Genomic DNA, 24,805 nt, shown 5'->3' on the forward strand with positions numbered 1-24,805 from the left:
CCATAATGAGTAAACACTAATATAAGTAAACTATAAAATAAAAAAATTACCCAGGATGTTTGGGTGGGGGGGCGGTACAGGGGCTGACTCTTTCAGTTATGTTGAAAAATGGTATTTTGATTAGAAATTATAAGGGTAAGAACAAAATGAACTGCACATAAATGCTACACTCTAGATGGTAAATTAGTTTCTCATTTCTGAATTTCTCAATTTTGAAACTGTTTTACATGTGTCCTGGGGATGAGCAAAATGGATGGTGGATGGTGGGTGCCAGGTTTCTTTATGTTGGGGAGGTAAGCAAAAAGGAAAGGTAATACTTGGTTAGAGTCAGTTACATCAACATGAACTCATATTTATATATATATGTAAATATATGTGTATATATAACATACTTGCAGGTGGATAGACACAGAAACAATTATAGATATGTGTGTATACACAGACTACTATACACGCATTAACTAGCTCTGTCTGCTGAGAGGGTCTAGAAACAATGACACCTCAGTAACAACAAGCACTCTAGCAGTCGGATCTTGGTTTCTAAATATCTTTCTCCATTAAAAGCAGCCAGGATTTCTTAGAGAAATGGCTATATTAGGGCTGGGGCAGAGAAAATACAATATGAGCCTGAAGCACCCTACAGTAACAGAAAGTCAAAGAATGCTCAAAAAATAAAAGGATGGGCATATGAAAGGGACACCTGAGAGAACTCCCAATGGCCAAAGAACAGAACAATTTAAGCAACAAAATAAATAACATATTATTAGATTACTATACAAAGTATAAAATATACATGAGTCCGTACTGATATAAACAAATGATTGAGCAAATAAATGGGGAGATGAAACAGATCTTCCTTACAGAAAAAGTCTAAATAATATATGTAGATATCCTTCTGTACATCTCCTTTTGAGTGTAAGCTGAACTCAGTCGACTCACTTCCAGAGAAGAGAGTATGAAAGAAGAAAAACAGTAATTTTAAAGCAGAGAAACCCGGCAAACACTCACTACCTCAACCCAGTGATCCAGGTTAACATTACTAGTGATGTCATGTGGATATCACGTAACCCCTAAAATGATGTGATGAGAAGGACACTCCACCACTGTGGAATTCTTTCCAAAAACCCATAACCTCAAGCTAATCATGAGAAAAACATCAAACAAACTCAATTTGAGGAACATTCAACAAAAATACCTGACCATACCCCCCCCAAAAGTGTTAAGGTTACAAAGAACAAAGAAAGACTGAGAAACTGACACAGATCAGAAGAGACTGAGGAGACATGACAACTAAGTACAATGTGGTATCCTGAATTGCATCCCTAAACAGAAAAAGAACATTAATAGAAAACTGGTGAAAACCAAATAAAATCTGATGCATTAATAACATACTAATGTTGGTTTCTTAGATTTGATTAATGTACCATGATAATATAACAAATGGTAACAAAACTGGATAAGGAGTTTACAAGAATTCTTTATACTATCTCTGCAAATTTTCTATAAATCTAAAATTATTCCAAAACAAAAAGTTTGCTTAAAAAAAGAATACAAAAAAATTTTTTCAAAACACTACCCCAAGCAACTGCAAAATAAACATTATCTTCAAGTGCAAAGGGTTACTCACCAAGGTAAACCATATACTGGGCCATAAAACGTGCTTAATAAATTTCAAAAGATCAAAATATTACATAGTGTATTCTCTGACCTCAATGGAATTAAATTGGAAATCAATAACAATGAGATATCTAGAAAAGTCTAAATGTTTGGAATTCTAAAATACACTCATAAGTAAATCATGGATCAAAGAATGAACCAAAAGGAAAATTAGAAAATATTTTGAACAAAATCCAACATACATTCCTGAAAAAAGACATTCCTTAGCAAACTAGGAATAGAAATTTCTCAACTCAATAAAGGAAATCTAAAAAAAAATTCTACAGTTTACAAGATATTTCATGGTGAAAAGGCTGAATGTTTTCCTCCTAAGGTTAGCAACAAGGTAAAATATGTCTGCTCTTACTGCTTCTACTCAACATTTGCACTGGAAGTTGTAGCTAGTGCAATAAGGCAAGAAAAAGAAACAAAAGGCATCTGGATTAGAAAGGAAGAAGTAACACTGTTTATATTCACAGAGGACACGATCCTCTAGGTTCAAAATCTGATGGATCCTACAAAAAAAGCCATTGTACGAAGTGACCTTTACTTCAAGGAAAGTGGCTGATAATATTTGTTGCCAATGATAAAATAGGAGCTTTCAAGCGTAAATTAGAATTTTGAAAAACTTGTACCCACTACCATGAACTCCTTTAGCTTCTAGTTATTTAAAGATTTTTGTGATGAGATCAAAGTTAATATTAATATGTATATATCATTATCTGATATTATATATGAAATATGTCAACATTTGGAAGGTCTGAAAAACTCAGCAAACCAATGAACAGTACATGATGTTATAAAATCATGCATGAGTAAAAGATCCATCCAAAATAGGAGAAAGACCAATGGATTTTAATCTAACAGTATGAAAAGCTTTTTGATATGGCTTCTGATTCCATATTACAAATAACCTTTAAGAAACTACCACTTATTGAGTTTTTGTGTAGTATTAAAAAAAAATCTAGGGCTTCCCTGGTGGTGCAGTGGTTGAGAGTCCGCCTGCCGATGCAGGGGACACAGGTTTGTGCCCAAGTCTGGGAAGATCCCACATGCCGCAGCGCGGCTGGGCTCGTGAGCCATGGCCACTGAGCCTGTGCATCTGGAGCCTGTGCTCCACAACGGGAGAGGCCACAACAGTGAGAGGCCTGCGTACTGCAAAAAAAAAAAAAAATCTAATACACCTTCCTTTTCTAACTACCTATGTATAAGGTTGAATTTTCTTCCTATATTTCAGCTAAACATACTGCAACAGACTAAATCCTGATGTGTTCTTGTACACATTGCTATATTTAAAATGGATAACCAACAAGGGCCTACTGTATAGCACAGGGAACCCTGATCAGTATTCTGTAACAACCTAATTGGGAAAAGAATTGGAAAAAGAATAGATACATGTATATTTATAACTGAATCACTTTGTTGTACACCTGAAACTAATACAACATTATTAATCAACTATATACCAATATAAAATAAAAAGTTAAAAAATAAAATACAAAAAAAAAAGAGTCCTGATGTTTTCTATCAGCCCAGACATTAATGAGATTTGCAAGAATGTAAATCAAAGCTATCCTGAATCTCACTTTTTTTTTGTTTGAAAAATATAGTTATTTCTCTTTAAAAACAGTGTAACCATGTTAATGTAATGGCTTTTTTTAAAGAATTAATAAATACTTTTAAAACTTCTTAGTTTAATTTCTAATATGGTAAATATTAACAGCTATAACCCACATAAACAAAACTTTTTAGAGTCCTCAATAATTATTAAGAGTGTAAAGGGGTCGTGAGAGGACAAATTTTGAGTCACTGTGCTAGATGATAGAACAATGTCCTTTAGCAGGCAAGAGATGGGATCTAACATGAAGTGGAGGGACTGACTTTGGATAGGAGCATATATAGTTCATCCATGATAGCAGAAAGGAATTTAGTGCATGTGGGTACAGATATGGGTAGGTGAAAAGACAAGGTGGTAGGGGCAGTGCAACATTACAAGTAACACGCTCCTAAGGCAGTGAAGAAAAGATTCAAGGGCTACATTTTAAAGATACAACGTACAAAAGGCTTCAGACTAGCACCTATCATTCATCCCCTCCAAACCTTAGAAAATATCATTAGAAGTGATCAGTGTCCAAAACAAAAGGTATCCTAGCTGGACCACCTGAGTTATTTGCCCAGAGCTATGAAAAGGAAAAAAGGAAGGAGTATTCTAAGCATGGGAAATGAGATTAGAGAAATAGAAGCAACCAAACTGCATATTATTAACCTTGTGATTAGAGCAGAAAATGAGGCAGAGTGTAGAATGATTTGAGAACAGTCAGGGAAGGTTCGGGTTAGATGGAACAGAAAACAAAACTGTAGGAAATATTCAGGTTTACCTGTCTACTCCATCCCAGCGATATCCAGGCCAGATATTGAACCTGTTGGGAGGAGGTGCTGGGCCACTGTAGCGAGGTCTCACTAATGACAGGAGAGGGAGAAAAGTTAGTTAACTACATAATTCAAATCAGAGCTGGATGGCAGTGGGAAAAAATTTTTTTGTACAGAAGTCTCTTGAGTTAAATCTAAATTCCCCAATACAAGAAATCTGAAATTGTATGGGAAAGCCTTCTTTGCACATAGCTATGTATCATCACCCTACTGATTTTCTCTCTTCACGTAAGTCACCTCATTCTCTGAAGATTCCCAGAAGGCTCACCTTTCTTATTCTTGTCCTCCTTGGCCTTATTCTTCTTGATAAAGTTGGCCATGGGGTCCCCCTCTCTTTCTTTTTCTCTCAGCATCCGATCTAGATCTTCATCATCAATATAGCGGGCCAGAGGCTTTTGCATTTCCTTCATTGCATCCTCCACATTTTGTTGCTGCTGCCGGCTCTGTGCAAGCCTGGACAAAAAGAACCAGGAGTGTCTGCTATCCTGTTTAACATTTCCACTCTTACACTGAGATGTACTGCTACACTTGGAGAACCTCCTCTTTCCAGCAGCCTAGGCCAAATACTGAAAAAGGTAAAATTCTTGAATACCAACTGGAAGTGTGGAATATATCAGTATCTTAGGAAGGAGACTGAGCACACTGAATTTCCCATTCCTGAAAACAGCTTTGAAGGCAGAAGAATAGAGAAATGACTTCCTCCGGTCACTGCAGTCTTGTTTTCCTTTCAGTGGTTCTCTTACCCTTTTCCCCACTGAGCATACAGCTCATCTCTCTCCGAGTCCTTCTGCGCTTTTCTCCTCTGCTCTAAACGTTCCAGTTTCAAATTCCTCTTACGACCAGACTTATCTCGAAATACGGTTTCAGCATGCTGGGATTCAGCTGCAAAGGAAAATTATACTTTTAAAGATAAACACCAGGTATCAAAATCAGAAATAATATTCTAACAGCTGAAATCAACCACTTGGGGTTCTGATGCTAGATAAGAACTTTCACAGCCAGACTACTAGTAGTCCCTACCAACATCTAAGTGCATACTGGTAATGATCCTGAAAATTAACATTTTTCAAGAAGGAAAAGAACCACTTGGACCCAATGAGAAGTTAAAATAATGCACAAAACCAGAGCTGGAATTTGACAGCAATTAAAACTTTTAAATATCAGGTATAATAAGCTACATTAAAAAAAATAAAAGCTACAAGGGCCTCAACTGGTCTCTGCACTTTCACATTTTTACCTTCAAATGCCATGGTCTCTTGGTCCCGTCTCTTGAGCTCCTGCAGCTCTCGCTGTATGTCAGTTAACACCAACCCAGTTTTAGCCCCAGAATACATGTGTGCAGCCTATGCAATGGAAAAGGGAGCATCCAACATTAATAAGATAATACAGCAATAGACTCCATGGGTATACACAGTTAGGTGTATTTTTGTCTGATAATCAGCAATAACCAAACCAAAAACTCTAGCTTTATATTCTTATTACCAACCACAGGATTCACAAAATAGAAAAGAAGAAATAAAACTGAATGTCATGGAAACTTAACAGTACTATCAAGTTTAAGAGTAAACAGAAACACAAACCAACGATATGCTAAAGGGAAGGCTAAGCATCTGTATTTCTGACTTTTCAGCATATAAACTGCACACATGAAGACTCTCAGGTCACCTGATCAGAAACCTCTATCAAGCTCTAAGTCCTCTGGTAGAGATCAACACTGATAAAATATTTCATTTAAATCACAAAGTCAAGCAAACCTAAGATCCTGAAATCGTGCCTATATTTCAGGATAATGACAAGATATAACCAAATCGAAACTTCTTACTAAACTCCACTCTGTATCAAGATAACAAACCAACCCACAATCAATGTATATACTTATATCCCGATATCCTTAAACAATGTGCTAAATTAAATTTGATTAATAGTAAATTGCCCACGGACTAAGCAGATACATAAAAATGTCAAGGAGTCCAGCTGAAACACAGACCTCACTCTGTTCCCCAAAAGAGAAGAACCCTACTTTCTGGGCTAGGGACAGGCTGGTCTACCCTACCAGGACCACATGGGCTACAGAGAAACTTACCTGAAAAGTCTGTGTTAGAGGAAACGTGCACACCACAGGCTCTATCATTCTCTTTCTTAACCAACTCACTGGAATAACACTTTTTTTTTTTAAATTTATTTTTGGCTGCGTTGAGTCTTTGTTGCTGCATGCAGGCTTTCTCTAATTGCAGCAAGTGGGGGCTACTCTTCGTTGCGGTGCCCAGGCTTCTCATTGCAGTGGCTTCTCTTGTTGCGGAGCATGGGCTCTAGGCACACGGCCTTCAGTAATTGTAGCACGTGGGCTCAGGAGTTGTGGCACACAGGCTTAGTTGCTCTGCAGCATGTGGGATCCTCCCAGACCAGGACCTGAACCCGTGTCCCCTGCATTGGCAGGCGGATTCTTAACCACTGCGCCACCAGGGAAGCTCTGGAATAACACTTCTTTACTAGTACTGGTGTTCTTTACAACACAATTACTCAGGGTTCATGCGGATTTGCTTTGCTAATTCAGGCTTCATCACAGATTTAAAATAATACAAAACACTTACTTCCCAGGCGATATGATTTCTAAAAGTCGTTTTATATTTTAAGTGACTCTCTTTAAGCTCTGGAGACCTACAGTCCAATTTACAATAGTAAACTGCTTACACTAAATGCTTACTTTGTCCCAGGCACTGTGCTAAGAGCTTTACTTACTGACTCATTTAATTCCCACAAGAACCTTATGAAGTACGTAATACTATTATCCATATTTTAAAGATGAAGAAGCTGAGGCTTAGAGATATTACGTATCTTGCTCAAATCTCACAGATAGTACATATAAGTACGATCCCAATATGTGATCTGTTTGACACAAGGTTCATGCTCAACTCCACACTGTAAACTACATTCTCAGTTTATTCGTGAGAAAATAGGAAGTTTCTGTGGACCTATTAAAATGAGATTCATGGAACTGAGAGGATATAAAGGCAGAAGCTATTTAGGGAATCTGCTATTTGCAAGTTCACCTGGGCTGGGTTAGGCAGTCCTGACTTCAGAGAGAAGAAAAGAGCCCTAGAGGTCCTGTGAGCTAGATTTACTATGCTACTAAGAGTTACCTCTTCCTGCTTTGGCTTGGATCTCTGGGACTTGTACAGAGCTAGAAGACAGGAGTTATCTCTCTCTAAGAGAAGATATGGCTCCTGAAAATTCTTACCTTCTTTCCCAGAGGCTGACTCCTTCGAGGTGGAGACAGGTCAGAATCAGATGATTTGGCCCTCTGTTTCCTCCTTGGTGGAGAGAGGTCAGAATCAGAGTTCCAGTGCCTAGGTCTATTCCGTGGAGGTGACAGATCTGAATCAGAATCCCGGGGCCCTGAACTTTGTTTATGCCGTGGAGGAGAAAGATCTGAGTCAGAGGCTTTCCTACTGTCACTTGGGTAGGAAGAAGCGTCCAACATGTGACTCTGATGTCTCCTGGGTGAAGAGCTCGTACGATATTTCCTATGGCTGAGGGGAGAGCCTGGAAATTAAACAGTAAAGTCTTTAATCCCCTTGGCAGAATCTAAAAAAAACAATCTGTCAGGCTAATGTTCAATATTCATTTAGTCCTCCTGTGAGGAACTATCACTAACCTAAACACAATTACGAAGGACATGGGAGAAGAGCAAAGTGAAAGACAACTTTTAAAACCAATAGGCAGGATGTGGGGTTCTATTCCCCAGTTACTAGTAACTGACTAGCATGTTGAGATCTCAACATACTCATCTGTGCCATATATATATATATATTTTTAGGTTATTAATCTGTTTTGAGTTTATTTTTGTTTATGGTGTGAGGGAGTGTTCTAATTTCTTTCTTTTACATGTAGCTGTCCAGTTTTCCCAGCACCACTTATTGAAGAGACTGTCTTTTTCTCCATTGTGTATCCTTGCCTCCTTTGTCATAGATTAGCTGACCACAGGTGCGTGGGTTTATCTCTGGGCTTTTTATCCTGTTCCATTGATCTATGTTTGTTTTTGTGCCAGTACCATATTGTCTTGATTACTGTAGCTTTGCAGTATAGTCTGAAGTCAGGGAGTCTGATTCTTCCAGCTCCGTTTTTTTCCCTCAAGATTGCTTTGGCTATTCAGGGTCTTTTGTGTCTCCATACAAATTTTAAGATTTTTTGTTCTAGTTCTGTAAAAACTGCCATTGGTAATTTGATAGGGATTGCACTGAATCTGTAGATTGCTTTGGGATACAATATCACAATATTGATTCTACCAATCCAAGAACATGGTATATCTCTCCATCTGTTTGTGTCACCTTTGATTTCTTTCATTAGTGTCTTACAGTTTTCTGAGTACAGGTCCTTGACCTACTTCGGTAGGTTTATTCCTAGGTATTTCATTCTTTTTGTTGCAATGGTGAATGGGACTGTATCCGTAATTTCTCTTCCTGATCTTTCGTTGCTAGTGTATAGGAATGCAAGAGATTTCTGTGCATTAATTTTGTATCCTGCAACTTTACCAAGTTCATTGATTAGCTCTAGTAGCTTTCTGGTGGCATGTTTAGGATTCTCTCTGTATGTATCAAGTCATCTGCAAACAGTGACAGTTTTACCTCTTCTTTTCCAATTTGTATTCCTTTTATTTCTTTTTCTTCTCTGATTGCCATGGCTAGGACTTCCAAAACTATGTTGAATAATAGCAGCAAGAGTGGACATCCTTGTCTTCTTCCTGATCTTAGAGGAAATGCTTTCAGTTTTTCACCATTGAGAATGATGTTTGCTGTAGGTCTGTCGTATATGGCCTTTATTACGTTGACGTAGCTTCCCTCTATGCCCACTTTCTGGAGAGTTTTTATCATAAATGGGTGTGGAATTTTGTCAAAAGTTTTTCCTTCATCTATTGAGATGATCATACGGTTTTTCTCCTTCAATTTGTTAATATGGTGTATCACATTGATTGATTTGCGTAAATTGAAGGACCTTGCATCCCTGGGATAAATCCCACTTGATTGTGGTGTATGTTCCTTTTAATGTGCTGCTGGATTCTGTCTGCTAGTATTCTGTTGAGGATTTTTGCATCTATGTTCATCAGTGATACTGGCCTGTAGTTTTCTTTTTTTTGTGACATCTTTGTCTGGTTTTGCTATCAAGGTGATGGTGGCCTCGTAGAATGAGTTTGGGAGTGTTCCCTCCTCTGCAATTTTTTGGAAGAGTTTGAGAAGGATGGGTGTTAGCTCTCTCTAAATGTTTGATAGAATTCACCTGTGAAGCCATCTGGTGCTGGACTTCTGTTGGAAGATTTTTAATCACAGTTTCAATTTCATTACTTGTGATTGGTCTGTTCATATTTTCTAATTCTTCCTGGTTAGGTATTAGAACAAATTCTAAGAATTTGTCCACTTCTTCCAGGTTGTCCATTTTATTGGCATCCATTTTATTGGCATAGATTTGCTTGTAGTAGTCTCTTATGATGCTCTGAATTTCTGCGGTGTCCACTGTAACTTCTTTTTCATTTCTAATTATATTGATTTGAGTCCTCTCCCTCTTTTTCTTGATGAGTCTGGCTAAAGGTTTATCAATTTTTTCTTCTCAAAGAACCAGCTTTTAGTTTAACTGATTTTTGCTATTGTTTTCTTTGTTTCTATTTCATTTATTTTTGCTCTGATCTTTATGATTTCTTTCCCTCTACTAACTTTGGGTTTTGTTTGTTCTTCTTTCTCTAGTTCCTTTAGGTGTAAGGTTAGATTGTTTATTTGAGATTTTTCTTGTTTCCTGCGGTAGGATTGTATTGCTATAAACTTCCCTCTTAGAACTGCTTTTGCTGCATCCCATAGGTTTTGGATCGTCGTGTTTTTGTTGTCACTTGTCTCTAGGTATTTTTTGATTTCCTCTTTGACTTCTTCAGTGATCTATTGGTTATTTAGTAATGTATTGTTTAGCCTCCATGTGTTTGTGTTTTTTACATTTTTTCCCTGGAATTTATTTCTAATCTCATAGCATTGTGGTCGGAAAAATGCTTGATATGATTTCAATTTTCTTAAATTTACTGAGGTTTGATTTGTGACCCAAGATGTGATCTATCCTGGAGACTGTTCCGTGTGCACTTGAGAAGAGAGTGTAATCGGCTGTTTTCAGATGGAATGTCCTATAAATATCAATTAAATGTCTGTGGTCTGTTGTGTTATTTAAAGCTTGTTATTTCCTTATTAATTTTCTCTCTGGATGATCTGTCCCTTGGTGTAAGTGAGGTGTTAAAGTCCCCCACTATTACTGTGTTACGATCGATTTCCTCTTTTATAACTGTTAGCATTTGCCTAATGTATTAAGGTGCTCCTATGCTGGCTGCATACATATTTATAATTGTTATATCTTTTTCTTGGGTTGATCCCTTGATCATTATGTAGTGTCCTTCCTTGTCTCTTGTAACATTCTTTATTTTAAAGTCTATTTTATCTGATATGAGTACTGCTACTCCAGCTTTCTTTTGATTTCCATTTGCATGGAATATCTTTTTCCATCCCCTCACTTTCAGTCTGTATGTGTCCCTAGGTCTGAAGTGGGTCTCTTGTAGATGGCATATATATGGGTCTTGTTTTTGTATCTATTCAGTGAGCCTGTGTATTTTGGTGGAAGCATTTAATCCATTCACATTTAAGGTAATTATCGATATGTATGTTCCTATTACCATTTTCTTAATTGTTTTGGGTTAGTTTTTGTAGGTCCTTTTCTTCTCTTGTGTTTCCCACTTACTGAATGAGATCCTTGCCAGGTAGAGTAATCTTCATTGTAGGTTCTTCCCTTTCATCACTTCAAATATATTGTGCCACTCCCTTCTGGCTTGTAGGGTTTCTGCTGAGAAATCAGCTGTTAACCTTATGGGAGTTCCCTTGTATGTTATTTGTCGTTTTTCCCTTGTTGCTTTCAATAATTTTTCTTTGTCTTCAATTTTTGTTAATTTGATTATTCTGTGTCTCGGCATGTTTCTCCTTGGGTTTACCTTGCCTGGGACTCTCTGCACGTCCTGGACTTGGGTGGCTATTTCCTTTCCCATGTTAGGGAAGTTTTTGACTATAATCTCTTCAAATATTTCCTCTGGTCCTTTCTCTCTCTCTTCTCCTTCTGGGACCCCTATAATGCGAATGTTGTTGCCTTTAATGTTGTTCCAGAGGTCTCACAGGCTGTCTTCATTTCTTTTCATTCTTTTTTCTTTATTCTGTTCTGCGGCAGTGAATTCCACCATTCTGTCTTCCAGGACACTTATCCATTCTTCTGCCTCAGTTATTCTGCTATTGATTCCTTCTAGTGTATTTTTCATTTCAGTTATTGTATTGTTCATCTCTGTTTGTGTGTTCTGTAATTTTTCTAGGTGTTTGTTCCTTAATTCTTCTAGGTCTTTGTTAAACATTTCTTCCATCTCCTCGATCTTTGCCTCCATTCTTTTTCCAAGGTCCTGGATCATCTTCACTATCATTATTCTGAATTCTTTTTCTGGAAGGTTGCCTATCTCCATTTCACTTAGTTGTTTTTCTGGTGTTTTATCTTGTTGCTTCATCTGGTACATAGTCCTCTGCCTTTTCATTTTGTCTGTCTTTCTGTGAACGTGCTTTTCATTCCACAGGCTGCAGAACTGTAGTTCTTCTTGCTTCTGCTGTCTGCCTTCTGGTGGATGAGGCTATCATCTGTGTCATATTTATCCATACATAAAGTGGGCAAAAAACAAACTGCACTCAGGTCTCAGTGGTGTGGTGAAACTTAAAACTACCTGGATTAGGGGCTTCCCTGGTGGCGCAGTGGTTGAGAGTCCACTTGCCGATGCAGGGGACACAGGTTTGTGCCCCGGTCCGGGAAGATCCCACATGCCGCGAAGCGGCTGGGCCAGTGAGCCACGGCCGCTGAGCCTGCGCGTCCGGAGCCTGTACTCCGCAACGGGAGAGGCCACAGCAGTGAGAGGCCAGCATACCGCCAAAAAAAAAAAAAACTACCCGTATTATATTCTCATGTCCTCAGACTAAAGTATAAAAATGTATTTGAATTTAAAAATTAAAATAGTACCTAGGGACAAAAGATGGTGTAAACAAATTTCACCACACAGCTGTGAATCGTAGACATAAGCATCACAAATCACTTTCCCCAAAAGCAATCTGCAATACATATCAACAGTCCTAAAAGCACAGAACCCTCTGACCCAATAAATCCATTTCTATTGTACTTAGTTTCCTAGGAAACATATCTAGAAGTACTTCAATGCCCCAGAAATCTATCTAGAAGTAGATAAGGAAATAATTCTGAACAGGGTAACAGTTTATGTATAAGGATGTTCATTATAGAATTATAGAAGAAAAAGTTTAGAAATAACCTAAAATATGCAATATTAGGGAAATGGTTAAACACCAACAAAAATTATATTAACAAAGAGATATTTTATGACATGGGGAAGATGATGTTAAGTGTAAAACAACAGGCAAGATTACACATGCAATATGTATTTACTGCCTAGACAAGTCTCAACTACATCAGAAATGAATAGAAAAAAAAAAAAGACTAAAAGGACATTGGTTACAACACTAACAGGGGCTGCCTCTGAATGACAGAATTTTGTATGACCTTTTTCTACATTTCTATGCATTCTATACATGCAACAAACATGTATATAATATCTTTATATGAGGTGGGGAGAATAAACAAAAGGATATATAAAAATTTCCTCCCTGGGGCTTCCCTGGTGGCACAGTGGTTGAGAGTCCGCCTGCTGATGCAGGGGACATGGGTTCATGCCCCGGTCCGGGAGGATCCCACATGCCACGGAGCGGCTGGGCCCGTGAGCCATGGCTGCTGAGCCTGTGCTCCGCAACGGGAGAGGCCACAACAGTGAGAGGCCCGCATACCGCAAAAAAAAAAAAAAAAAAAAAAAAAATTTCCTCCCTGCTACTGTAAATTTTTAACTCTCCTCAGCCCAACCTGTCACCACTTCCCTCCAGTTTTTAAAACTTCTCCAAAGCTCCATTCTCATTTCTGAAGATCACAAATACCTAATAAAGCAACGAAAATGTCCAAAAGAAAGTGCCTCGGGAACAAGTCTCTCTCATGGACAATCAAATGCTCACCTTTAGAATCATGCTGCTTACTTCCAAAATGGGATTTTGCTTGCTTTTTCCGTGGAGGAGAGAGTTCCGAGTCATATTCATACTTGCTGTTCTTTGGGAGTGATAGATGAGAAGGTCCGGGTCCCTTCTGATGTGAAGAAGTTTTGCTAGAACTTTCTGGGGCTTTACTGCTTTTGGTTCTGGGCAGTGAATGAGGGACATTAGAAGCCAAGTCAGGGGAATTATGATGGGCCCTCCTGAGCTGTGGTGTGTCCACAGAGTCAAGAGTCCTTCTAGGCTGAGCTGTGTCAGGGGAGCTGTTATGGGCCCTTCTGCGAGGAGAGATATCTGAGGAATTGTGGTGGGCTCTCCTAGGTGGAGATGGATCTGGTGTGTCATGACGGGCCCTCCTAGGAGATACACCTGAAGAATGACGATAAGGCTTCCTGATGGGAAAAGGATCCGGTGAATCATGACGGGCCCTCCTTGGGGGAGATGGGTCTGAGTCATGATGGGCCCTCCTGGGGGGAGATGGATCCGGGGAATCATGACAGACCCTCCTAGGAGGAGATGAATCCGGGGTATCATGACGGACCCTCCTAGGAGATGAATCCGGGGTATCATGACGGGCCCTCCTAGGACGCAATGAATCCAGGGTGTCATGACAGACCGTCCTAGAAGGAGATGAATCCAGGGTGTCATAACAGACCCTTCTAGGAGGAGATGAATCCAGGGTGTCATGATGGACCCTCCTAGGAGGAAATGAATCCAGGGTATCATGACGGACCTGCCTAGGAGGAGATGAATCCGGGGTATCATGACGGGAATGTCTGTGTGAGGGCAGATCTTCATTGTGGCCTAAACACAAATAGCAAAGAGTCAGATTCCTACAAATGCTCTGTTCACCCCTGTAACCAAAGTTTCAAAAGATGCCCCAGCAGGATATATCTCAAAACTACTCAGAAAGCCCAAAAGAAGGAAATGCACAACTCTTACTTAGGAGTAGTAAACCAGCACTCATGTATATCCTAAGAATAATCTCTCATGTTTGCCTAACAAGTCATAAATCTGCAAAGCATTTTAAATGTATTTTTCATGTTACATCTTGTTAGGTAAGCAGGGCAGGTATCCTTGCTTTACAGACATGAAAACACAGACTCCAAGGAACTAAGTGATTTCTTACCTAGGGGTCATAGCTACTAAGATGAAGAGATAGGCTAGAACTCTGGCCTTCTAACCCCCAATCCAGTGTTCTTCCCAAAACCTTATTTGTACAGAGTTCCCCATCAGAAGCTCCTACTGATATTTAGCCTAGATAATTCATAGTTTGTATCCACTCTTCTTTCAAAAAGGCAAATTGACTAAATCTGTGCCACATCAAAATGAAATGCTGTTAACTATTTAATCCATGCCATCGTGCTCTTTATTAGAGTTGGGGAGAGCACGAGAAAGAAAGGATCAGCATTTATTGATCACCTACTGCATGCCCATTATTTATATAGATTATCTCATCTAATTCTCATAACAAGCCTAGGAGATAAACACTGTTATCCCTATTTTACAGATGAAGAAGTTGGTACTCAGCAAGATTAAGTAGTTTGCCAAAGTCATCCTGCTAGTAAGTGGTGGAATGAATATCCAAATCCAGATTTGTTTGACTCCAGAGTCCATGTGCAATCTTTGAAAAGGAAAGCATTTGAGACTTTCAGTACTCAAAGGTATAACAGAATGAAATGTTTATAGCAAATCAGGACAGTTCCAAAATCCAGTTTCTCTTCCCCCTCTATTTCTCATCACTGAGCTCCCTAAACAAGTAAAATACAAACACAAATAAAAGTTGGGTTGGACCCAATGAATACTTGTTAAATGGATGAATGAAACGAAGTCAACTCCTTTACTTTGGAGAATAGGATCCTCTGACTGGAATCTACCCCTCAGAGAAAAGTATTGATATTTGTGGGGTACCTGACAGTAAATCTAATCCACGAGGTTGATAAATTCCATGATATTTATAAAAAGGAAGTAAGGGTCAGAGATCAGTCAGGATATTTCCAGTAACAAATGGGCCAGTGAGGGTGAGGCAAATGAAAAACAACTATGCACGTTTATGTTTGTGTGTGTGTGTGTGTGTCTCTGTGTGTCACTTCCTAGACCTACAGATATGGAAATCAGAAGATTCTCTCTGAAAAAAAGATTGTGAAGAATACTGGAAACACAACCACAGGATAAGGCAGAAAATAATAGATATGAGTGAACAGGATTCTGATGAAATAATACTGATAATAAAGTTTTCATTCATAAAACATAATAATAATGTACTAAAAATTGAGGCAAAGGTGGTCATTAACCAATAGCCAACTGTCACTTTTGTTATGCATTTTTTTCTAATCAGAATTTTAGGATAATTAACCGAAAGCCACAAAGTATAACACAGAAAGAATAAATCCTGTTTAGGAGTTAATTCTTCTACCCTCCATATGTGAAAGGGAACAAGCATCAAGGGTAAACAGGAGTTAACTATCAAGAAGCAAGATCCTTCCTTATGTGAGAATGGAACAGAGAGGCTAAAAATCAGCACTCTTCCACTGGCCACCCAGAGCCCAAATGACTGCTGGGACCAGGGCTGTGACTCACTGGGACCAAGTATTTCTTAGTCTGTGTCCCTTAGTAAGCAGACCTATCACCAAGTTTTTGGAAAAGGGGAAATGACTGCTAAGCCCCAAGTGATGATTTACCAAAGAGCAGTAGGCTGTAAAAATCAAATACCTATTAGAAATTCAAGAAATATGTCTTAATGGCAACTCTTTGTGCTGGGCAGAGGGAATACTAGGGCAAATAAGACTAGGTCTCATTTCTGCTCAGACATAACAAATGTCCTTTATCAAACTCTCAAGAACTCAAAAAATGTTTTAAATAGAAAGTTAAATTACTAGCCTAGGGAGAGGGTGTAGAGTGGCAAATGGAGGATAATGTGCTGCAAAATACCAATAATTAAGGGAAGAACAAAGAAAGATTTATTAATACAAAAAAGAAGATAGAAAACATTGATCCTTGGCCCATACGTGTGTCACTTCAACCTGGTAGAGGACAGAGGTTGCTTCAGTCTCCAAATTCTGTTCCTCAGATTCTCATAAACTCCTCCAAATATACACTAAGTGCTCTCCTATTCTGGGCCAGAAAGGGGTGGGTGCTGAAAGACACCCAAATGAGTCACTTCCTGACCTCAGTAACCCTACCACCAAAATATAAGAAAAAGTGGAATACTTGGTCTCTCAGTTCTCATATCTTACTACCTCTGAATAAGTTCCGAATTCTTTTTCACTATATTTTTCAGGATCAGTGACACACTAAAATAAACTATGCATTCCCCTAAAAAGAAAAGTGTAGGACAGGAAAAAAAGGCTTCCCTCAAATCCAACAATACATAAAAAGGATCATACACCATGATCAAGCATGATCAAGTTGGATGCAATACAAGGTCACAAAGCATGGTTCAACATACACAAATCAAATCAATCAGTGTGATACACCACATTAACAAAAGGAAAGACAAAAACACATGATCATTTCAGTAGACAAAGAAAACTCATTTGACAAAATCCAACACCCATTCATGACAAAAACTCTCACCAAAGTGGGTAGAGAGGGGACATATCTCAACATAATAAAAGCCATTTATGACAAACCCACAGCCAATTGTCACTTTTGTTATGCATTTTTTTCTAATCAGAATTTTAGGATAATTAACCTAAAGGCACAAAGTATAACACTTTTTTTTCCTACTATATATCACAGAGAACTATATTCAATATGCTGTAATAAACCATAATGGAAAAGAATATAAAAAAGAATGTATATACAATTGAATCACTCTGCTGTACAGCAGAAATTAACACAGCACTGTAAATCAACTATACTTCAATTTAAAAAAAAAAGACACTTCTGAGTAAGAGATAAGTAACCATCAGGAAGAACAATTCAAAAGTTTTACACAGAGATAATACTTTAAGTAAGAATTTTAAAAGTGTCTACAAAGGGCCCCCAGGCTATGTAGTTCAAATGTCAAAAGATCTAAAGCCATCTCCATTCAGTGGGCCTGATTTGTATGAAAAAGCAAATGTGCCGTTTTTATGTAAAGAAATAAACATATTATGTCTTGATGTGAACCAAGTAGCAATGCTATTTTGCAGTTCACATTTTCTAGCTCAGCAAATCATTTACACACAGGATTATATTCATATTGAAAAAAATCTTTTGTCTAGGTGATGTGATTACCTTTGATAACTGGTGCTTACTGCATGGCCAATGGAGCTATAATACTCAACAGTGAAAAACTGAAAGCTTTCCCCTTAAATTCAGGAATAAGACAAGGATGCTCACTCTCACCACTTCTATTCAACATAGTATTAGAAGTCCTAGCCACAGCAATCAGACAAGAAAAAGAAATAAAACCCATCCAAACTGGAAAGAGGTAAAACTGTCACTATTTGCAGATGACATGATACTCTACATAGACAACCCTAAAGCCACCACACAAAAATGATTAGAACTAATAAATGAATTCAGCAAGATAGCAGGATATAAGATTAATATACAGATATCTGTTGCATTTCTTTACACTAACAATGAAACATCAGAAAGAGAAGGTAAAAAAAAAAATCCTGTTTAAAATAGCGTTAAAAAAAAATTACCTGGGAATAAACTTAACCAAGGAGGTGAAAGACCTATATGCTGAAAACTATAAAACACCGACAAAGGAAACTGAAGATGATTCAAAGAAATGGAAAGATATTCTGTGCTCTTAGATTGGAAGAATTAATATTGTTAAAATGGCCATACTACCCAAAGCAATCTACAGATTTAATGCAATTCCTATCAAAGTACCCATGACATTTTTTGTAGAACTAGAACAAATAATCTTAAAATTTATATCAAACCACAAAAGACCCAGAATTGTGAAAGCAATACTGAGAAAAGAATAACCAAGCTGGAGGTATAACCCTCCCAGACTTCAGACTATGCTACAAAGCTACAGTAATCAAAACAGCATGGTACTGGCACAAAAACAGATACACAGATCAATGGAACAGAATAGAGAGCTAGAAATAAACCCACACACCTATGGTCCATTAATCTATGACAAAGGAGGCAAGAATATATAATGGAGAAAAGACAGTCTCTTCAACAAGTGGTGCTGGGAAAACAAGACAGCCAAATGTAAAACAATGAAATTAGAACATTCCCTCACACCATATACAAAGATAAACTCAAATGGTTTAAGAACCTAAATGTAAGCCCTAAAACCACAAAACTGCTAGACAAGAACATAGGCAAAACATTCTTTGACATAAATCACAGTAATATTTTCTTGCCTCAGTCTCCTTAGGCAAAAGAAATAAAAGCAAAAATAAACAAATGGGACCTAATTACACTTAAAAGGTTTTGCACAAGAAAGGAAACCATCAACAAAACGAAAAGACAACCTACGGAATGGGAGAAAATATTTGCAAATGATGCGACCAATAAGGCGTTAATATCCAAAATACACAAACAGCTCATACAACTCAATATCAAAAAAACAACCCAATCAAAAAATGGGAAGACCTGAATAGACATTTTTCCAAAGAAGACATACAGATGGCTAAAAGGCACATGAAAAGATGCTCAATATCACTAATTATTAGAGAAATACAAACCAAAACCACAATGAGGTATCACCTCACACCTGTCAGAATGGCTATCATCAAAAACTCTACCAATAACAAATGTTAGAGAGCATGTGGAAAAAAGGGAACCCTCCTCGACTGTTGGTGGGAATGTAAATTGGTACAGCCACTGTGGAAAACAGTATGGAGGCTCCTTAAAAAACTAAAAATCGGGTTTCCCTGGTGGCGCAGTGGTTGAGAGTCTGCCTGCCGAAGCAGGGGACATGGGTTCATGCCCCGGTCCGGGAAGATCCCACATGCCGCGGAGCAGCTGGGTCCGTGAGCCATGGCCGCTGAGCCTGTGCATCCGGAGCCTGTGCTCCGCAACGGGAGAGGCCACAACAGTGAGAGGCCCGCGTACCGCAAAAAAAAAAAAAAAAAAAACTAAAAATAGGACTACCATATGATCCAGCGATTCCACTCCTGGGTATATATCTGGAAACAATAAAAACACTAATTCAAAAAGATACATGCACCCCAATGTTCACAGCAGCACTATTTCTATAGCCAAGACATGGAAACAACCCAAGTGTCCATCAAGAGACTACTGGTTTAAGAAGCTGCGGAACACACACACACACACACACACACACACACACAACTAAATATTACTCAGGCATAAAAAAGAATGAAATACTGCCACTTGTAGCAACATGGATGGACCTAGAGAATATCATACTAAGTAAGTCAGAAAAAGACAAATATTATATGATATAATTTATATGTGGAATCTAAAAAATAATACAAATGAATCTATATGCAAAACAGAAACAGACTCACAGACACAGAAAACAAACTTATGGTTACCAAAGGGGAAGGGGGGAAGGGATAACTTAGGAGTATGGAATTAACAGATACAAACAACTGTACTAAAATAGATAAGCAACAAGGATTTAGTGTACAGCACAGGGAACTATATTCAATATCTTGGAATAACCTATAATGGAAAATAATCTGAAAAAAGGTATATATATATATATATCTGAATCACCTTGCTGTACACCTAGAACTAACACAATCTTGTAAACTATACTTCAATTAAAAAAGAAAAAAAGGGCTTCCCTGGTGGCGCAGTGGTTGAGAGTCCGCCTGCCGATGCAGGGGACGCGGGTTCGTGCCCCGATCCCGGAGGATCCCACATGCCGCGGAGCGGCTGGGCCCGCGAGCCATGGCCGCGGAGCCTGTGCTCCGTAACGGGAGAGGCCACAGCAGTGAGAGGCCCGCGTACAGCAAAAAAAAAAAAAAAAAAAAAAAAAAAAAAAAAAAAAAAAGAAAAAAAGAAAAAGCCTTCTCCTATAAATGGGAAATTCAGACTTACCTATTGTTGGAACTCCCAGAAGCTTCCATTTGGCACTGGAACGAAAGGCTTCCATCTGCTTTACCTCTTCTGGCCGCTCATCCACAAACTCAGCCACCTGTGGGAGTGAGAACAATACGTTAAGGAAATCCACAGGATCCAGCCAAGTAACAATGTTGCTGTCTCAAGAACCTGAAGCTATGACTATTCCATTCCTAATAATACACGGCACACGAAGACCCAAAACGGCCATGAAGAAGCAGGTACTGGTCCTCAGTTACATTTGCTCCATAAACATGTGATTGTCACTGGATGGTTTAATTACAGATCTTTCTCTGACTAATCAATTTCCCTCCAGAGGTTAATTTCTTTCATTACAAACCTTCTTATTAAGGTGCCAGGTATACAACTGCCACTTGTAAGCTAAAAGCTAAACTCCTTTTACCCTTTTACTTTTACATTCAGAGTGAAAACACAGGCAGGTTTCCTGTCATCCCTATCATTCATTAAGGGCTTTGGACTCCTTATGAAAACTTTCCTATTGTAGGTAGTCACAATGACAGTTTTTCTAGTATCCAACCAAAAGAAGTCACTAAAATGTACACAGACTCATAGAATCTGTAAGGGATAAGACCATATTTCATATCATCCAAATTCCCAAACAAATCTGGAATCTTCTCTACAGTATACTTGATAAATGATCACTCACATAGTCCCTCCCTGACAGGGAACTAATTCACTGACATGGAACTCATGTTACAAGGCAGTCCACTGCATTTTGGGGCTAGAAAGTTCTTAGTTTCATCGGACCCATATCTACCTTCCTATAACTCCTTTCCATCCACCCTAGTCCTACCTCTGATGCAACTGATCCCCTTTCCACATGACAGACCTTCAAAGATAGCTGGCATAATAAATTCTAATTACACAGTAGCAACTATGAGCAAGGCACTGTGTTTTGTGCTTTACTTATATTATCTCACTTTATCCTCACAAAAGCCCTGGAAAGAAAGGCTCCACACTACTAAGAGCAAACTATGGCTCAGAGAAGTTAAGTAACTTTCTCAACCTAGCAAGTGGCAGAACTGAAACTCAAACCCAGGTTTGAATTCCCCTCTACTTCTTCTCTTCTCCCAAGATCCTACGATCATTCTTCATATAACCTAGTTTTGAGATCTCTCACTGGGCATTAAAAACACAGGCTTTCAAACAAGATGGGGCCTCCCTGGTGGCGTAGTGGTTAAGAATCCGCTGGCCAATGCAGGAGACACGTGTTCGAGCCCTGGTCCGGGAACATCCCACATGCTGCGGAGCAACTAAGCCCGTGCGCCACAACTACTGAGCCTGCGCTCTAGAGACCATGAGCCACAACTACTGAGCCTGCGTGCCACAACTACTGAAGCCCGTGCGCCTAGAGCCCCTGCTCCACAACAAGAGAAGCCACCGCAATGAGAAACCCGCACACCACAACAAAGAGTAGCCCCCGCTCGCCACAACTAGAGAAAAGCCCGCGTGCAGCAACAAAGACCCAATGCAGCCCAAAATAAATAAATAAATTTATTTAAAAAAACAAGATGAATTGAGATCTAAATTCCCAGCTTTGCCCCTTAGTATTTGTATAACCTTTGGCAAATTATTCTCTCTAAGCCTCAATTTCCTAATTTGTAAAAGCAGGATCAAAGGATTGCTATGAGGATCCAACAGATAATTCATGAAAGCTTAGCAGTGCTTGGTACATGGTAACTTACACCTATTAATCTTGTGCTGCCACTATTACTGTGGTTGTCCTAATTATTGGTTGTGATAATCTTGGAGTAACAAAAATGAATTCAATAATCAAGGTCTGTTGTAACAAGCACAGAGTCTAGCAGTGGGGCTAAAGCTTCCCTTACTTAGGTTTTGGGACAATCATAAGAGCAAAAGACAACACTATGAAGGAAAATTAACAGACCTGACTACAAAAAATCAAAATTTTTAAATGTCAAAAACTATTATAAATGAAGAGGCAAATGACAAAATATACTTATGGCGTGTAAAACAGATAATATATTCCTATTATACAAATATCAAATAAATCAATGAAAAAAATAAAAACTCCAAGTTTCTAAAAAAAATGGACAAATACAAGAAATTCATTAAATACAAAAGCCCAATAAACGTATGAAAAATCATTCATTTTACTATTTTTCAAAGAATCTGGATACCACTGTTCACCTGCCAAACTGACATAGGTTTGCAGTTGCTTTGTTGATGTGAATAATACTCCAATATTGATGAAGAAATGGGGAAACTGACATTCCCATACACCTCTAGTGGGAGTGTAAATTCATACTACCTTTTGGAAAGCAATATGGGAAACACCTCAAAATGACCATACTCTCTAACCTATTGATTTCATTTCATAGGAATAAAGAAATAAATGGATTCTTACAATGATTCATGTCCAAAATGTTTATTAAATCATTATGATATTTTAAAACAGGAAACAACCCATACAGCCAGTAGTAAGACAGATTCAATTAATATGTATATTGAACTACTATGCAACCATTAAAAGTCACATTCTCAAAGCATATTTTTAAAGTCTTACTAAAGTATCGACAACATACCATTAAGTGAAAGAGCAGGCTCCAAAACCATATGTATAGTATAATCCCAATTATATTTGAAAAAATAAATAAAATACAAGTATTACAATCTATGAATTAAAGCATCTAAACCTTAGCAGTTGTTATCTCTGGATGGTCACAGTAAAAGTGATTATATATTCTTTTTAAAACTTAAACGTTCTTACAATTCCAAAATATTCTATAATGAACATGTTATTGCTTTCATAAAATAAAAAAATAGGGCTTCCTGGTGGCACAGTGGTTGAGAGTCCGCCTGCCAATGCAAGGGACACGGGTTTGAGCCCTGGTCCGGAGGATCCCACATGCCGCGGAGCAACTGAGCCTGTGTGCCACAACTACTGAAGCCCGCACGCCACAACTACTGAAGCCCGCGCGCCTAGAGCCCATGCTCCGCAACAAGAGAAGCCACCGCCATGAGAAGCCTGCGCACCGCAACGAAGAGTAGCCCCCGCTCGCCTCAACTAGAGAAAGCCTGTGCGCAGCAACGAAAACCCAACAAGGCCGAAAAAAAAATGAATAAATAAAATTAATTAATTAATTTAAAATAAATAAATAAATAAAAATTTAAAATAACAACAAATGTTATAAACATTAACTAGGTTTCAGTAATTCATTCTGACTGAAACTAAATTGGCTCCTATGATCACTATTTCCCTTCTAATTATTAACAAACCTTCTTTTAAATAATCTATCAATATTATAGAATATGCTGGGGATTAACATTAAACACACTCATCTGGAATTCACCTTTACAACCTTTTAGTATAACACAGCCTATCAACAGCTCTCCTTTTCACCTTGTTTCTCAGCAATTCTGAGCAAGGTTCCGTGACCATACCAATGCTAACTTATTTGCCTATGCTTTTACCCACCTGGCTCTTACTCATCCTTTAAAATTCAATTCAGATATTTCCATCCTTCGTGGAATTTCCCAGTGGGATAAAAAGTATGCTATCTCCCTCGTGTTCTAATGGCACTTGGTACATATGTGAACTCTATCTCCAACATTCATCATACTGTCATTTGAAATTCAGTCTCCCATTGCAGAGTATGACCCGTAAAGTACAGACACTATGTTCCCTTAATCTACATATCACCTGTACTTAGGCAAGAGCATATAATTTAAAGCTTAGTTGAATCAGGGAATAAAATGAGCAATTAAAAAGTTTCCTATGATTGAACCTGAACGGTATTTTTAAGGTAGGTTCCAACAAATTGAACCATGGCGAATTCTAATCATGGCTCTATCACTGACACTGAGGAACCCTGCCTCCTGTGATCAGTTCCGGTTTCCAGGCAGATGGAGCCCTCCATATACAAAGACTGTGTATAGGCATCAGCAAAGAAGACTACTTTAAAATAGCTCCTGGAAAGGGTCACCTCTTCTCTGCCCTCAACTTTCCCCCTTACTAATCTACCCTGCACTGGGAGTCGAGATTGAGAGGCTTGCATTTCAAAGTCCTCACAGCCTCAAAAGATACACACCACAGGCAAATCTCCATCATCTTCCTCTTCCTCCTTTTCTGTTTTAGTGGTTGACATAGATGTCCAGCTCACGTCATCATCCACAATCCGCATTCTAAATGTGAAAAATAAAAAGATCAAAAGAGAAGAAACATTTTTGGATAACAGCCTACAAACACTTATCTTTGGTTTTAGGCTAAAACTCAAAATCCTACAAGATCTATGGTCCATTCTTTGCCAATACGGCGAACTTCATCTTGTACCACTGTCTCTTCAGTTCACTACTCACTAGTCACCTTCTGGTGCCTAGAATGAGCCAAATTCCTTTCCATATCAGTTTCACGTCTCAGTTCCTTCCCTCTGCCTGACCTACTCTTCTCATTCTTTACTGGGAAACTCTTACGCATTCTTAAAATCCTGGCATATATATAACTTCCTTCACAGACCTTCCAATACTATTTCACTTACCTCCCCCAACTAAGAACCCCCGTTACTCATTCTTGGAATACTTTATCACAAAGGAAGTAA

General features: G+C 38.5%; 1 protein-coding gene across 1 annotated transcript in view; it reads right to left on the minus strand.

Annotated features, from left to right (window-relative positions):
- The window catches only part of BUD13 (BUD13 homolog), a 36,547-nt gene that overhangs the window by 9,743 nt on the left and 1,999 nt on the right, over positions 1 to 24,805 (minus strand). The window contains exons 2-9 of the mRNA XM_082627378.1: positions 24,299 to 24,392; positions 20,205 to 20,301; positions 13,203 to 14,039; positions 7,325 to 7,629; positions 5,324 to 5,429; positions 4,830 to 4,968; positions 4,355 to 4,539; positions 4,035 to 4,116 (exon numbers count right to left, since the gene is read on the minus strand). Coding sequence (XP_082483504.1) covers positions 4,035 to 4,116; positions 4,355 to 4,539; positions 4,830 to 4,968; positions 5,324 to 5,429; positions 7,325 to 7,629; positions 13,203 to 14,039; positions 20,205 to 20,301; positions 24,299 to 24,392 — 1,845 coding nt within the window. The remainder of the gene's footprint in view (positions 1 to 4,034; positions 4,117 to 4,354; positions 4,540 to 4,829; positions 4,969 to 5,323; positions 5,430 to 7,324; positions 7,630 to 13,202; positions 14,040 to 20,204; positions 20,302 to 24,298; positions 24,393 to 24,805) is intronic.

This window comes from Mesoplodon mirus (assembly GCF_964341445.2).
Source record: "Mesoplodon mirus genome assembly, chromosome: 7".
Classification (NCBI taxonomy): Eukaryota; Metazoa; Chordata; class Mammalia; order Artiodactyla; family Ziphiidae; genus Mesoplodon; species Mesoplodon mirus.